This window comes from Crocodylus porosus, unplaced genomic scaffold, assembly GCF_001723895.1.
Source record: "Crocodylus porosus isolate Cpor-Errol unplaced genomic scaffold, CroPor_comp1, whole genome shotgun sequence".
NCBI lineage: Eukaryota > Metazoa > Chordata > Crocodylia > Crocodylidae > Crocodylus > Crocodylus porosus.
Window position 1 is genome coordinate 11,497,484 of NW_017728932.1, and position 17,401 is coordinate 11,514,884.

The 17,401-nt window shown below is 40.6% G+C and overlaps 1 protein-coding gene across 3 annotated transcripts in view; it reads left to right on the forward strand.

Annotated features, from left to right (window-relative positions):
• Nucleotides 1-244: 244 nt before the first annotated feature.
• Nucleotides 245-17,401, forward strand: part of NF1 (neurofibromin 1) — a 141,073-nt gene continuing 123,916 nt past the window's right edge. For 2 of the 3 annotated variants that reach the window (XM_019545597.1, XM_019545598.1), the window contains exons 1-4: nucleotides 246-399; nucleotides 10,699-10,842; nucleotides 14,054-14,137; nucleotides 16,408-16,598. In XM_019545597.1, the coding sequence (XP_019401142.1) occupies nucleotides 340-399; nucleotides 10,699-10,842; nucleotides 14,054-14,137; nucleotides 16,408-16,598 (479 nt within the window). In that variant the 5' untranslated portion in view covers nucleotides 246-339. Of the gene's footprint in view, nucleotides 400-10,698; nucleotides 10,843-14,053; nucleotides 14,138-16,407; nucleotides 16,599-17,401 lie in introns of all 3 variants that reach the window. The other variant, XM_019545599.1, reaches the window with a different exon arrangement.

Below are 17,401 nucleotides of genomic sequence, written 5' to 3' on the forward strand. Positions count from 1 at the left end.
AAAGCATACTTGCCCTCCCTCTCTCCTGGCAGCCCTCCCCCTTCAACCCCACTCTGCGCGCATGCGCAACCCTCCCGCCAGCGGCCCCGCCCTCCCGCCAGTTCGCGCACGCGCTCTCCGCGCCGCGTTGCCCTCGGCGCCTGCGCACAGCCCACCCGCTTCCCCCGCCGCGCATGCGCCGGCCGCGCGCCCGGCCGCAGCCTGGGTTGGTGGGGGCGGCGGGCTCCGGCTTCCGGCGGGTGTCATGGCGGCGGCGGGGCGCTGATGGCGGCGGGCAGCTGAGCCAGGCCCGCGCGGAGCCTGCCCCCCCACCCCCTCGCAGGCCGCCCGCGGCGGGACATGGCGGCCCACAAGCCGGTGGAGTGGGTGCAGGCCGTGGTCAACCGCTTCGACGAGCAGGTGGGGTCGGTCCCCCGGCCCCTTCTCTCCCGCTTCCCCCTTGTCCCGCTTCCCCCTCACGCCCAGGGCTGGGGCCCCTCTCCTTTGTCACATCAGTGGCCGGGCCGGGGTGGTGGTGTGCCTGGGCCTTGCTCTTGTCCCCTCCCCCCACCCTCCCCCTCCTCCTCTTCATCATCATTTTTGTGGATAATATCCATCCATTTCCTCCAAACGAGGAGCAGAGAGGCATCGGGTGACTGCCTTGGCGGCCCTGAGATTTGCTTCCGCCCCCTCCCCAAGATATATCATCTGCACGTAACGGGGGTGAGGTCGGTTGGCTGATTTTTGATTCGGCTCTTTTTTTGCTACGCTTTTGTGTCACGGAGGCCTAATGTGTCCCCTTCATCTTAAAAAAGAAAAGACGAGGTTGACTCTGGAGGGCAGGTTTGGTTTGTCCGCTCCGGCCCCAGGTAGAGCTGTGTGGCCTGTAGAAATAGGATGTCCTTGCTACTTTTTCAGTCAAAAAGTGATCAGCCCAGTTCACTTGGGGACAGAAAAGTTGAGCTTTTCTACCTGGATTGTTCGACAGTTCGCAAAGATGCTGTTTTTTTGATAACAGTGACACGTTTTTGAGCCTGTCTTTTGCTGGCTTATCTTGAATCGCAGAACATTTTTCCACCTGTCAGTTGAAAAGGACCAGCGGTGCTGGTTCTGCTCCCAGTAACGCCAGGAAATGTTACTTTGTGTACTGGTGTGAGAAGGCCTTTGGCTTTGCCATCGGCTTTGTTGTTGGAATTGGGCTTGCCAGCATCTGGTAGGAGTTAAGCCCTTGAGCTTTTTAAATAGAAGTGTCTTCTTATATGCTTTATGGAATAATTAAGGGTCAATGCATAGGGAAGGAAGGGTCCTTTCCTGCTTTCAAAGAAACGAAGCCCTTTGGATTGCGAGTTACAGAGGAAATATTCAGTAAATACGATATTGATGATCCCAGCAGCCTGCTAGCTTGCACAATAGATGTTTTAGTAGCAGTACTGTGGTCCGTTCATTGAGTAATTCCTATCTATACTAACCAGAGTCGAGTCTCAGTGTTAAACCACTTAATGGGTCAAGCAGCGAGGAAGGGACTGTTGTACTTGTATTTTGAAACTTTTATTACGTACTGAATTGGTCTTGTGTTCCACTTCATTTTATTTACTTCATCTTGCATTTGCAAGCTCTCATCGTATTTCCTCCCTTCTGCTGCGCCCACTCTTGAGAGCAGCCTTTATGGTGGGAAGGTGACTGGGATTCAGTTCAGAGCAAACCTGCCAGGTTATTCTGACACCCTTACGTGTTCTCCTAATGTACTACTTTTGAACGGGCATAATCTACTCCCCTAAACTGTTACTAAAATAGATGTGTGAATGATGAGCCAATAATGATGTAAAAGTCGGGAGCTATTTCCTTGTTGCATCGTTGACTGCAGTTTCAATTACTTTGATGCATGCTGTTACATTCCCCACTTCTCTTCTTTACTGGGCTGGTTATGCATTTTCACATTTCTCCGCTCATAATGTCTGTACTCCTAAGGGCAGAACCATGGTGTGAGCCCTGAGGGAGCCGAGCTAGCAGTGCATGTAATACTGAGTATATTTCTCACCAAATTAAGAGGGGAAACAACTGTTTGCTGTTGCTTTTAGAAACAGAAAAGTATTTTGTCATTCACTTAGGTGGCATGGTTTAGAAAGTACCAAAATAGAATTGCTGAAGGTTATAGTTACTAGACAGTCTTTCTCTTTGTTTAGCCAAGTTTTTCAATTATTCTAAGGTGAAACAAGTTGAGTACGGGCTTATCTGTATTGAACAACAACGAACATCGGTGGGAGCCAGTTGCTCTTGGCTACTCTTGTTTTTTTTTGACAAGTTCTGCGTTAACTGGCATACCCTTTATGCATATGATTCTGTGCATTTACGTGGCCAGCAAATGTGGCTTTACATTGTAGCAAATGACATTTTCCCCATAATCCAAAATGTGACTTCCTGTCAAAAATGTTGCAACTAGCTGACAAGTTTTCCCGCAATCCAAAACGTCACTTCCTGGCAAAAATGTGACACCGTTAGTTACCCTGAGCACGATAATGGAAGTCCCTGTTACTTGAATCATTTAAAATTTGGCTGCATTAAGTGCTCATAGATGCAAGGACAAAGGGCCCCAGTCCTTTACAGTCAGTAGGATCTGCTGTGACCTCAGTCAGGAGTGTCAAAACTCATCTGATCCTCATGGGTTGAAGTGCCTGCAGACTGGCCCCAAGTGGGCAGGTCTTGCAGTACCTGCCCCAGACTGGCCCTGCACAGGAACTGTGTGCAGTGAGTGTCCTGGAGTGGCCCCATATGCAGCATGTGAGGCCACCCCATGAGGCATGTGGACCACTCCAAAACACATGGGCAGCAGCAGTGGCTGGATGATAGTGCTCCAAGGGCTGTATCTTTTGACACCTGTGGTACCTAAATGATTCTGTGATGCCCATTAAGGAAAGAAAATGTTTATGTGGCTTTCAGTCAAAGGGATGTTGTTACATTAATTAGGGTCCACATTTAAAAACATTTTTCTATAAAAATAATGATAAAAAAAATCACTAGTAATGTTACATTTAGCTTAAATTGAAATGCAAGGTTTTGTTTTAAAGCAAATTTCTTTCTGAAACATATGAAATTGGTTGGCAAGCCAAGAATCTGAGATTGAAGCTGGTTGTAAATAAAGAGAAACTGACTGTGATTTCACTTAGAATTTAAGAGGACTGCTTTCTTCATGCTAAGAGGAAACTCTTTATCAGAAGGCAGAAAGTCTGTGCACCTCTTAAGGCCTTTGCCTGCCCCTACTAAAGGGCAGTGGACTCTGATCCAGCATCCAAGTCATGTCTTTGAACTAAAACCATGTACAAAACCAAACCGTGTGTTGCTGATTGTAAGACTGACAGATTCCCACAGGAACTAAGGACCGTCACATATCTTCCCACCTTCTGCTCCAAATACAAGGTGAACTAATTCAATCTTACCTCCTTTGACATGGGCATAGAGCAGCATACAGACTAAAAGAAGAAAACAAAACAGAAAAACTGAATGCTTCTAAAACAAAACCGTGCTGCAGGCTGTGTAGATAAATACACATTTGTTTACAATGTATGCCCTTAAGTTACGCTTTTTCTAGTGTTAGTAAGAAATGAACCAAATGGCCTATTTTCTGAAAGCAGTCTGAAATCCATCAATGTATTATAGTGCAAGAGTGTTTTGCTTCACCACGTGGTCTTAGGGCCTGATCCAGTATGTCTCCAGTCTATGGAATGACTCCAATTGACTTGGCTGAGGTTTGGTTCTGGCTCAGAAACCAACACCGACTGAAGGAAGGAAGGGTGCTTTATCTCTCTTCCTATTTCTGTTCAGAACACCCCATCTTCCAACTTGTTTTTCAGTGTCTCTCTCTGGCAAGGAAGTAAGCAGGTGGATCTGGATGCTTTTCAGGTTGGGTATTGTTAGCTTTGCACTGGAAGTTTTGTTTCCAGATCTCAGGGGTTTACCCTTGGATGAAGTATTTGGAGTTGAGTCTTGAATGTGCTGATTTCTATATAGTAGGCTGCTGAATTTTTTTAGGAGTTTCTTTGTTTGTCTCTATTGAACTGTCTGATCCTTTTGAAGGGAGTGAAGCGCTCCTCTCTCTAGGGAGGGCATACACTTGTATGAGAATAATGTTATTTTTCTGAATGCTGAATATTTGTTTTCCTTCTGAAAAATTGTTTGGTTTTGTGGTTGAGAATTCAAAGGTTTGTAGTTTAGAGCCTGTGGCAGGTTGTTTGGCCTGTTGAGTTTTAAATCTTTGACACTTAAGGGGTGACTTTTTCATCGGAAGTGTTAATGAACTTCATACAGGTCCCAGGAGCACTGAAAATAAAGACAATTTTTTGCTAAAGAGCATTCTTTTAGCTAAAGAGAACTAGGTTTACTTTGTGTTTATTGTAGTGGAAATGCCCTTGATTCTTTGTTTTACCTCTTTCAATGGGCAGAATGGGTTATTTTGCAAATGATCAAGTGCATTAGGGCTACCAGTTGCTAACCAATGTCCTGAACACTTTAGGAAAAGACTTCCTGCCTTTGTATATTCAAATTAGAGTAATTGGAGCGCATACTAATGTTTCTTTGCCACACTTAGGAAAGAGACTCATTTTTCTTAAATTATATCTACAAACTGTGGAAGAGTCATTTGACTGAGGTTTCAAAGGATAAAGGCACTTCAGTTATTGAAGGGATACCACTCCCAAAGACACTACAGTCTCTCCTACTGTTAGAAACCACACTACTTTCCACAGTGCAATACCTACATAATTCTGTTTAATGCCTCCGTTTCAGTCTGAAAGCCAGTTGTAGGATGTAACTATAGAGATCTTAAGTATGTATGTTTTTTTTAAATGCTTTTTTCTGTTTTGTAAGTGCCAAAAATCTAATTCCTTGTTTTTCGCTATTAAATTACCTGGTCCTTTTGAAGGGGATGAAACACTCCTTTACATTAGGAAGACAGGTAAGAGTGACAGGATATAGGGAAAGTGTTGATTTTACTTTAAAGTTCAGTATGGCAGACCCTCTGGTTGATGACATGGTAGAGACAAAGTTGGCTGGATGGTCTGAGGCTACCAGACATCATTGCAGAGCAGTTAATAATTTATAGTGTAGTAATGCATAGAGCTTTCAATAAATTAACATGTACCATTTTGTAAGGATGTGGAGGAGGTTTTGAAATATTATTTTTAGGTTGCCGGTAGCTGACTCTTTGCTATCAATTAATGAATCAAGCCCTTTTTTTTTTTTTTTTTTAAAGCATATTTTTGTGAAGGGTTTTTAAACTCTTAGTTTTTTTTGAGGTCAGAGTTGGAAGAACTTCATATCACTTTGGCAACCAGTAAGGGGAATTCACTTCTCTTAGATAACTAATATGAGAAAAATCTATTGAAGGCTTAGTTTAGAGTAGATGGGTAAGTAGATGGCTACAGTTTATATGTTTTGATATTTTCTTGGTTCCATTCTCAAACGCTTTTCAAAATTCACGTTGTGTTGTCTGCCTTTTAGAAATAGGAAGATGAAAAAAGGATTGAAATCTAATGTACCATCAGGGAGTTGTGCACTAGCTCCAGGGCTGGTCCAGATTGGGCCATGCTGGAGCCAGCACACAGGACTTACCTGGTAGGGTGCTGTGTACAGTGTGTACCCAATGCCAGCCCCCTTGCTGCGTGCAGTGTGTGGCTAATCCAGCTTGCACACAGGGTGCAGCATTTACTGGTCCCACTCAGGGGCTTCTGTTGCATAGCAGCTGGGGCTGGCATGGCATGCATGCTTCAATTGGAGCCCTGCTGGATCAGCTCTTGCTTTGGTGCTGGTGAGGGCCAAACTGGACCAGGGTTGGTCTGGAGGGGAGCTTCATGCAGTGTGCTCCTTGTGCCAACCCCTGTGCTGCAAGCAAGGGTCCAACCCACTCCTGGCCTGCAGCAAAAGCCCCAGAGTGGGGCCAGTGTGCACTGCATATGGCAACAGGGTCAGCATGGGGAGTATATCACACCCGGTGCCCCACCAGACTGGTCGTGTACCTTGGCTCCAGTACTGCCTGATCCAGCCTGCAGACTATCCCAGAGATCTTCACGGTTTGACACCCCCAGTATGGACTAATTAAATTACTGATATAATGATATGGTTAAATTAATCCAAAAACTCCTTATAAATCACAGCTTCCCAAACTTGATCTCAGTGTGATGCCATTTCCTCAGCATGGCCTCTCAATCCCAACCCACAGCCTCCCACCCCCATGACCCCATCTGCTGATATTGTGACCCCATTTGGGGTTGTGACTCATGGTTTGGGAACTGCTGGTGCAGACCATCCCTCAGATTAAAACATAATAATGATGCTTCTTACACAGTTTTACTTCCCTCATTCAAATCAGCGAAGCCCGCTGCTGCATCAGCTCAGATTCCTGTCTTCCTTTAGATTTATGACCTTCTGATCCTTTTCCATTTTGTTATTACTAGGTTAAAATGAGTCTTGAATTCATCTACTTTGTAGCCTAGAGGAGTACAGAACAGTGCATGTATTCATAGTTTTGGGATAGGGGGTGATTATTTGTGTATTATTGTCTTTTAACTTTTTTGTGATAGTAATTAAAATAAATGTAATGCAGGAATCCTATCCTTTTTAAATAAAATGTTTTAATTGTAGGCATTTTGTTTCGCTTATTCCTTCAATATCATATTGATATATATATTAGTGTTACGGTTATAGTTTTGTTGCTCTTGCTCTTTTTCACAAGACTGCAGAGGAACAGCACCATCCCCTTATTTTGAATTGCATTCAAGGGTGTCACTAATAGGTTTATACAAAAACTTAATACAAGTGTCTGTGCGTATCCTATTTTTTAATGGTAGTATTAAGAGTAACACTGCTTTGAGGCATTGTTGCTACAGTGGCTCTTGTGGTAAGAAACTCCAAAAGATATATCATACATTGCCTCTTTAGTACAAAGGCATATCAAACCAGATCTGTGGCATGAAATATCTTTTGAACACTTTGAGACGCTTCTGAAATATTGTGTCATTTAGTAAGATGGGACTTTTCTGCTGTCTCCTGCAAATCTGGAAGTTCAAATAAAGATTGCCAATAACTCTAAGTTATTAATTAAGTGATCTACCTCACATTGATTGTGTTACCAAAAAAATTGGTCTTTACAAAATTAGTAACAACTTTTTTTTTTTTTTTAAATATTAGTACTTGTGTACTCAGGTCTTGTTTGTAGTTCTTCATGTCATCAACTTTATTGAGATGGCTGAGAATGAACATTCTGACAGTGGATGGAAAGATGAATATAAATTTAAATTAATTTTTTGCTTAGCTTATAATAGAATGCACAGGTAAAAGATATTGCTAACCTATCATTTCTTGCATGTTGTAAAAGTGATGACTTTGCAGTGTTGTCATTGTAAATTACATCAGTAATGATCAAGTGTTGTTTGTATGGTGGGGTTCAAGTTATCTTCCTAAGCACTTAAAGTTCATAAACTTGCGTACATTTATAAGATTTTGCAGAACCTGGGCCTTTAACAAGCAGTACTTGCTTTACAAGGCTTAAAATGAAAACTTCTATGTTACATTTATTTTTCAATAAGAAATTAGGCAATGGTTCTACTTCTGCTTGGGATTTATCTTAGGATATGGCAGACTCATTTGGTGGTTGGTGGGGTTTTTTTTGTAGTTACTCCATATTGGCAACATTATAACCAACAGCAAAATTTGACCTAATGAGAACTTTCCTATTTTAATCCTTTGCTTGAGGTAATTCATGTTTTTTTTTAATTAATTTGTTTGTACGAGTTCTGCAAAATAAGTATCTTTCTAATGCTGGACAAAATGCAGTCAGCTAAGAGTACCAGCATAATAAAGAGTCAGTTTTTTAATAGGAGGAATCACTCCAAAATCAATATTCACTTAAAGTATTCATGAGTCAGAAACATTTTTTTGGTCACTTCCAGTGTTTAAAATGTGACCATCTCTTTTGGAAGGGGGAATCTATATTAAATTGATTTTAATGCAGATTCTAATTGTCAGGTAACTTGAGACTCCTGTAAAATAGTTGCGCTGAAAAATGAACATACAAAATAGCATTCTTATATTTTTACAGGTTGCTATATGCATATTCATGTTAGAGTTACCATACAGTCATTTTTTGTCAGATTTTGTTAATGTGAGAAAGTAGCTGCGTATACCTGAATTCCCATGTGAGCAGGATTTAGTTCTGGGTTACGGAAATGAAACAAACACACACATACAAAAAAGCTTAACCAGCTTTGGAAATTGTAGTCTCACAGTTAGCTTTGGGAGGTGGGAGTGGGAAACAGTTGCACAGAAAAGAGGAATTTCTCTGCACCAGGCAGTTCAATATTCTTCATTTTCCTTTATGCCTGCTTAGTCTCTGCTGGCATTCAGACCCCGAGAACTACAATGACATCTGCTATCAAGTCAGGCTGTGGTACAGCTGTTGAACAGTTATTCCAAAAAAAAAGTCTGCAGTACAATTCTGGGTCGGGATCACTGGACAGGATAGCCATAACCTTCATGGCCAAGTTCCTTTGGATTTAGAAACAGTTTTTGATGGCTGGCTCAGGTCAATCTCATTATAACTGTATTAAAAGGAAGTTTATACATTTTAATATAATAAACTAAGTGTTAAGATGCTACAGCTTTTCATTAAAAGCTGACCCCAAACCTTTAGTGCTTCCTGGTGATTTAAGCACATGTAAACTGCTTGGACTTTTCCCTTTAGCTGCTCTTAAATTCTGTGGGTTTTCTTAAGGAGAGTGGGCTTCCAGTTCAAATAATCTTTCAGTGCATCTCTTTGAACCATCGATGTGTTTTCAGGATATAAGTTTACAGAATGTTCTAGTGGGATCTAGTTAAAACCAGAAGAAAGTAACACTTTAAATATTTGACATTTTTGTAATTAGTGATCCTTAGGGCCTGCTCAAAACCTAAATAGTGCGTGTGATTTGTAAACACAGATGATGTGCTGATTGCGTTCTTGTTTCCCTAATCTGTTGACTCTTTTTAAAACATAAAGCGAATTTCAACAAAGGCCTTCTTTCCACATTTTAATGTGGTCTCATGGCTTGTAACCAACTGACTCTGGTAAACTGCACACAAGGGAAATGATTGGGCTGTGACCTTAGAAGAATTTACTGAGTGCAGCTTGAAACAAAGTGTCTAGTGTTCACAGAGTAGGATTAATATGTTTTGTCAAATTGCTCCAAGTCTTATCTTTGGTGGAATAGTTGCCTCTGAAGTCTAACTTTTGCTACTTGATGTAAAAGATCCTTCTTGACGGTCTTCTTTCTGCATCAAGCTGGGAGAAATTTTAGAAAGATTTATTTTTTTGAATGTATTGTCACAAAATGTAACTTTCATTAATCTACATATCAGGCATGCAGAGAAGATGGGAGAAAACAGATGCATCTTGCAGCTGAGCACCTGAATTGAATCATTCACAGAATATAGGCATTGATAAGTTGAATTGCAATGTATATAGAAGTGAAATGCTCTTTGAGCCCTCATCACAGAAATACTCACTGACAGGCTTTTGGGACCGATACTGTGTCTTTGTATGACTTTGTGCCTAGCTCAGTGAAGCTCCAGATTGGAGTCTGAGAGTGCTTCTGAAGTACAAATAGGACTTACATTTTGTAACAAGAATAATTAAGGGTAAAACGTATAACTGGCAACAAACATTGCAAAAAAATCCCTCTTCAATAGCTGTGTAGCATATGAAGGTTAGCGATGGTTTTTTAGGGGTAAATTCAGCTCCTGAGGATCTAAAGTTGGTTTTTATTGCTTGTTTGTTTTTCATACTTGGTTTGAGAGGAACAGTTGTTTCAAGAATAGTGCTGAAAATTTATGTAACATTTTTAGATTGCACTATTTCAGCGACACTGCTGAAACTTTTTGGACTTAGGAACTCTCTTTCATGCTCTCCATCGTACTATAGAGCCTCTCATTTTATCACCCATGCTTGGCTTTTGGTGTTGATATTTCATTAGCACTGAGAGGGCCCAGTGAAGAAGAATCCCAGGTTTTTGGGCTAGGTGCTATGCAGGCACACACCTAGTTTTCCATTAGCTTTCCCTTCCCAACAGTTGGGATTGTCACTTCTAATACCAACGGCTTTAGCAGCTGTCGGTTACCTGTTAATATTTACTGTACACCCTACATTTCAACTTGTGTGGAGGCTTGAAATGCACGGTCTGTCCACTGACTCATAATTGTCTTCATGGGCAATTGCTTTTCATGTTTCTTGTTCCTCCTCTAAGACTTCAAATTCTATTTTCATGGTAGAGTTCGAGTGCTGTTGTAGCTGCGATGGTCGAGGAAATGCGTGAGGTGAGGATTGTGGGTGACACCTATTACCGAACTGACTGCATGGTTGGACTAGACGTAGACAAGCTGTCCAGTGCAGTGCTTTTGAATGAAGAAGAATGCACTGCATCCTTTTTATTATTATGAATGATTGTTTCTAAATGGAAACATTCTGGAGGACTGCGGTTACTTATTCATTTGGTTTGCATGTCACAATAAGAGATTCCTTAGCAGACAGACAGAGGAAGTAAAACATTCTTATATAAAAGTAAGATACCGTGCTAACTTACTGTAAGGTTGCCTTTTTTAGAATCCTTTAAAGTTTTCTCTGCTGCTTTTCTCCTGTAAAAATGTCAATCTCTATCTTGCTGTACAGATATTAATAATACTCCTTTTTATTTGCAGCTTCCAATAAAAGCTGGCCAACAGAATACCCACACCAGAGTCAGCACAGAACATAACAAGGAATGCCTCATAAACATTTCCAAGTACAAGTTTTCCCTGGTCATAAGTGGTCTCACTAATATCTTAAAAAATGTTAATAATATGGTAAGTTCTTTTTGTTTTTGTTTGGATTTATCAAAACCCTTGGAATGTCTGGTCTGAAATATGAGTCAAATTGCTGCTACATGTTGTGCAGTCAATCGGTTCTGGGTCCCTTCCAGTTTCTCAACTTTAACTGCAGTAAAACTTACCAACAGAATTGAAAGTAGTAATATACATATTGCATGTGAGGATGATGAGCTAGATATGGCAACAGAGTCTGAGAGAAGAATGGTAGTGATATTATATTCATTAGGACCTTTTTGGTTATCCATTGAGATAATGGATGATAAAGGATATATTACTATTTGAGAGGTACAACTCAGCATGTTGCACTACCCTGTGTTTGTAAGCAGTATGTGGACATGCACTCTCCAAATCATTGGAACATGTAGTGTAAATAATACTTGGTCAGTGAGAACTGGTTCTCTTCAATATGCCAGCTAACTGAAAAAGCACCCCAATAACATTGGGAGAGGAGAAGGACAGTTGCTCAAAGCTAGTGAGAACCTGGCAAGATGGGAGCTTTTCTGTTCACTCTTGTCAGAAACAGCATCTAAAACTTGGACGTAAGTCTCTTTAGTTCCTGCTCACATGTTCTGGCATAAGCATTTCCTGCAGTCAATTGCAGGTGGCATTGTCATCAGTTACACCCCCCCAAAAAAGAGCTAAAGAAATTTATCGGTTAAGAACCATTAAGGAAAAGGTTTGGGGTTGTCTAATAGTAGCACTAAAGAGTGAATCTCTTGAGCTCACCGCTTACAGGACAGTAGAAAAGAAAAACAAGTGAAGATGAGAGTGGAGTATATCCTCCACAGTTTATCTTGTGTTGTTGACATTTGATTTCGCTCAGTTGCATAGAGGCATGGAAGCTAGGGTCGGAAGGGACCTCAACAGATTATTGAGTCCGATCCCCTGCCTGGCTAGGAAAGAATGCTGGAGTCAGATGACTCCAGCCAGATGCCTATCCAGCCTTCTCTTAAAGACCCCCAAGGTAGGGGAGAGCACCACTTCTGTTGGAAGCCCATTCCAAATTTTGGCCACCCTTACCATGAAGAAGTTTTTTCTGATGTTTAGCCTAAACCTGCTGTCAGTTTGTGACCATTGTTCCTTGTTATCCCAAGAGGAGCCCTGGCAAACAGAGCATTTCCAATACCTTGCTGCATCCCCCTAATGAAGTCAGTCACTGATGAAGACATTGAAGAGTATGGGTTCATGGACCAAGCCATGTGGGACCCCAGGTTGTTCTTGGTTGGGTCAGGGATCTCATTAATGTTGAATTCTTGAGGGCAACAAGTTGGAGTAAAAGAGTGGGAGAAAGAGGTTCCAAAGGACCTCCCTTCCAATTTCCAGAAACATATTCTTAAATGCCAAGGTTTAACATTACATGAATGGTCTCCATCGATGCTCAGTTTGTCTGAGGAGCAACAAAATGCACAGTAAATTCACTTCCAAAATAAATCCGCTAGAGCATTATTGGATCCCCTTGTTCATTAATATTAACAATGGAAGTATCTTTGATGGTGCCTGATACCAGAGGAAGGAAGGGAAGAAAAAACTAGTGGTAAAAGTATTAATTATGGTCAAAAGTGTTTCTTCGAGGAAAAATAAAAACTGCCTTTTTGCTGGCCAGATGTGGAGTTTGAGGAGCCTTTTAAGAGGAGAAGGATGAAATAAAACACCTTTCATGGGGGAATACATTCCAGATACTAGGAATCATCATCATAAAGTTGATTGCTTGCTAACTGTCACTGCTTGGGTGGATTTGCAAAAAGGCAGGTGATAATGCCAGCTTGCATACTTGTTAGAAAGAGATAGAAAGGGCAGCAAAAGCTTGCAGTGTTAAAGGCCATAGAAACTAATGGGGCCAGCAAATAAATCAGCTGCCCACTCTACATATTAGTAATGTGCGGAAGATAAAAATTTTCCATAATTTACCTAAGTTAGCTCAAATCAGCGAATGAAAACATGCTGCTTTGCAGTGAGTGAACAGTAAGCAACCTAAAATCCTGCCTGTTATCTTCATTCAGAGGGAATTATAATTAACCCTCCTGGGCATGAGGAAATGTTTTGATGTTTGAGGTTATTGTAGGATAAACTAGGGTGCAAACTATAGACCTAAAAGATAAATTTTTGTACTGTTTGTGTAGCTTTTCAGGGAAACGGCATAACTGAATTTATTAACCCAAGCTGATGCTAAATGAATCCTTCCTGAAAGTCCTTACTTGCCTTAAAGCACAGGCAGGAAGAAATGTGTCTCCTCATCAGTGTCCTATATCAAACAGCAAGGATTGGGCTTTTCCATGATTAAAGAAGAGATGCCAGCTCATTCAGCAGATAATACTTTTCAAGGTTTCCTCCATCAGAGTCAGGAAACTCCAGCAGACTGTAGTGTCATCGTAGTCCAGATTTAGAAAAAAGATCTAGTTAGAAGACCTTGTTCTCTCCAAAATTCTATAGCTATTTGAACTAACCTTTCAGGCAACTTTAAATATAACATGAGAGTGTGGTGTTCTAGCTACAGACAATGGTACCAGTTGTATTTTTGGGTATCCTTTCTCTGCTTTGTTCTTCTGTTCCAGTCCAAATATTGACATAATTGGCCATGGGAGCTGGTAGTGAAATCGGATGCTAGGGTAAATACCTGACAAATGGAGTCTTGTGTCCCAGATTTAAAATGCAGCATCTGCTTTTAGGTTCTAGTATTATGTGAACTTTTTCCTGTGGGTCTGTGCTAAATTTTGCAGCAGTTGCACCATTGAGAAGCTACAGATTTGTGGAAGCTCAGTTGTGTTAGGTGACATTAGCAGTGAACTAAAGTACTGAAGAAATGAAGAGATGAACAGTATTAGGTACTGGATTAACTTCCAGAGAAGTGTAGCCTTTGTTGTTTGGCTGGATTTTAGGTTCATGAAAGTGAGGGGCTGGCTGGGCTCCCCACTTCAGTTGCTAGTTCACCTCCAGGCATGCTGTTCTATGGTTCTCTTGGTGCAATACAAGTTAATCATGTCAAAACTGTTGTGATACTTTTGGGCAGCAGTTAAGGTATAGCTGTTAATTTCCTTTTGTTTGTCCTGTTTCCAAGTTTGTACCCAGAGCTCTGAAGGTTGATTGGCTAGGACATAAACCTATTGTGCTACCTAACCCCCACCTACCTCTAATTTTTAGCATAATCTACACGTTATACATCGAGCTAAATCTGCATCTTTTCTTCTAGAGGATATTTGGAGAAGCTGCTGAAAAGAATTTATATCTCTCTCAGCTGATTATATTGGATACACTGGAAAAATGTCTTGCAGGGGTGAGTTGTCATTAACCCTAAGTTTGTAAATCCGACGTAAACAGAAAGCGGAAGTCATACATAGGGTTGTGTGCTAGCTGCTACTAAAATTGGAAGCAATTTATGTCACATAACAGGATAGCTATTAATGTTAGGGAAAAAAACTTCTGTGCATTGAAACATTAGTGCAAGTGATAAAATAAGAATGAATTATAAAATGTTTTGTCTCCTTCCTAATATGTAGTAGGTAACTATGATTAAAAATGTCTCAATGTTCAACTTAAGGAGCCCAAAAAGCTTTCAAGACTGGCCTGCCCTCTGCTTCCTCCTCTTGCAGAACTCTTAATGCTACTGCTTTTTTCTCTGTGGCAATTCATATGAAAAATTAGTAGCAAACAGCTCAACTCAAACCAACTGTTGTGTTCATAAGAGACAGACTTTGGTGTAGAAACAGATCCTAGTGCGAAGTTTCTACTGGATCTGTGTATGTGGAAAGTTTCTAAGTAGGTTAACCAACAAAATAATAAAATCCTTTCATGTCACAATTCAGACAGTATAAAAAAATTAAAGGGTAGCTTTACAATCAGTGTAGAGTAGTACATGGATTAAATGAAAATAAAAATCCTTATTAAAGTTTATGGAAGCCCACTTTTCTTAAATGAGGCAGAGGTTTCTTGCAACTTTCATTTGTTGATGTAATTTTATTTTGGTTTGTGTAACTGTATACACAGACAGAAACCTTTGCTATCACCATACTAAAGATTACTTTTGCAGGTGTTTCCTAGTTTACATTAGTTAACCTTGTACAAACTTCCAGTGGGAGTCCAGTCTTGAGGTTTCCACAGAAACTTTCCTATGTCATTCAAATCTGTGCTGAGAGGCACTTTGCTTTTACCTTTGGGATAAAAACAGTTGTACAGTTCTTTCTGCAAAGTTGTATAATTGCAAAGACAAACTTTAGCTTGGGTGAAATCTTTTGAGTTTCTACTTTATTCCTTTAACCAGAAAGGGATTGCTTTTGAACTCAGGATGGATGGATGTAATGAAATCATGTAAGCTTGCAATTCTGTTGTGCCGGCTTTAGAAGATCTTTCACTTTAAACACACTAGGATTTGATTTGTCAATGTAGTAAGTACTTTTATTCAACGTAAATGCTCTGTTTCAAATGCATGAACAATGAGATATAGGTAAATGCACATCACAGAGTAGGTTTCAACTTTAAGCCCATAATGTATTGTTCTTTACTTTTCTTCCTGTAATGTTTTGTGCTTTAGACTTGTCAAACTTTCCTGAATTCTTTTCTTTAAAGGGTACACATGCCAAAATCCAAACTTTTGGAAACCCCAGTGTTCTTCATGTACATGATGACATTTCTTTTAATAGCTTAAAATTGTACTGTGCTTCTTGCTTTGTCAGTTCAAATAAGCAGTTTGAGCCAGTATACATTTAATAAGATGGAACCAAAGTTGTATAAAAAGAGAGTTGTGTTCTGTGATGTCTTCAGACATTTCTTGCTTAATGTTTCACCAAGTTCTCATGGCAACAAGACTCAGGTCAACCGAGTGGGAGTGGCTGCAACTTCCCAATTCCCTATTGTAAATTCACTGGTAGAATTTTAGAAAGCTTTAAATACTGACCCTTCTGTCAAGACTGGTTCTTAGTAGAGCAAAGTTGCACTTCACATTCTTTGTAAAATAGTTTCCTTGTCTCATACTGTGCAGATTGGGAAAAAGGATTTTCTCCTACAGGAAGGTCTAGCCATCCTTCTTGTCTGGATTCATACTGTGAGTCAGTAGGGGAGCACCCTCTTTTCTGTCTACTCTTCTCTCCCTACTTGGAGAGATGGAGCAGCCAAAAAACTGAGAGAGTACTTGGGGTGGGCGAGGTTGGGTGGAGGAAGGGGTTAGGTTTTCATCTTATCCTCATTAGCTGAGCAAGGATCACTCAGTTGCCCTTCTCCTGTGTTATGCAGGTTGAAGTGGCCTTGGGGACCATTTCAGTCCTGTTAAGCATCCAGAGGCTGAACCCTCTCTCTACAGAGGGAGTTGATCCTTTGAAGCATTCAGATTTTTTGCTTGAAAAATTTTTGATAATCCAGTCAATACTTAATGGTACTAAGCAACTAACTGGGACTTACAGCTTCTAGAAACATACCTGCAAAGGTAAAGTAGTGTGTATAAAGCAAGAGGTTCAGATTTTTCCCTTCGATGGGAGTGACTAGATAACATTTCTGCATGTAAAGCTGCAAAATGGAGTTTCAGGAAATCTTAACAAGATGTTTCTAATTTAGCAACCAAAGGACACCATGCGGCTAGATGAGACGATGCTGGTCAAACAGTTGCTGCCAGAAATATGCCACTTTATCCACACCTTCCGTGAAGGAAACCAACATGCAGCCGAGCTTCGCAATTCTGCCTCTGGGGTTCTTTTCTCTCTCAGTTGCAATAACTTTAATGCTGTCTTTAGCCGCATTTCCACCAGGTGAGTGCGTGGATGGTATCGCTTATGCAGTGGGTTAGAAATTTATCAGCTACTATAAGAATTGCTTGGATTTAATCCACGGAGTTGAAAATAAAGCTCTGCCTTGAACTGCAGGTTTTCTGATCTGGAAAATATTAAAACTCTTTTAAATGTTAGTGGGGTATTTGTGTTTAACAAGAATGTTAATTGTCTGAATAAAATTCCTTTCTTATTCCAGAACTTTGCTTAACTTCCAGCTGATAAAAAGTTACCTTATAGCTGGTTTTCTGCATGCTAGATTAATTTATTTTTAGACACAGAACCTTAGAGAAATAGGCCTGGAAGGGACCTCAGGAGGTCATTTTGTCTAAGCCTCTTGAAGACGGGAACATTTCTGCCTAAAATGTCTTAGTCAAGTGTTTGTCTAATCTTGCACTTAAAACTTTCAGTGATGGGGACTCCACATCTCCAGGCAATCTGTTCCAGCGCTTAATCGCCTTCATGGTTAGACATTTCTTCCTGATATCCTAATACATATCCCTTGTAATTTAAGCCACTTCTTATTGTCTCCTGTGGACATGGGAAATACTTGATTACCATCCTCTTTGTAACAACCGTTTTGGTTCATGAAGATTGTTATCAAATCACATTCAGTTTATTCTTCTTTAGACTTAAATAATCCCAGTTCTTCCAATCTGTCCTTGTATGTATTCTAGATCTCTAATTTTTGGTTCCCTTCCTCTGCCCTTTTTACAAGTTATCCTTAGCGCTGGTGCCTTTGTCCTTTGCAAGCCCATGAAAGTTGCCTAGTAAACTTTTATTGA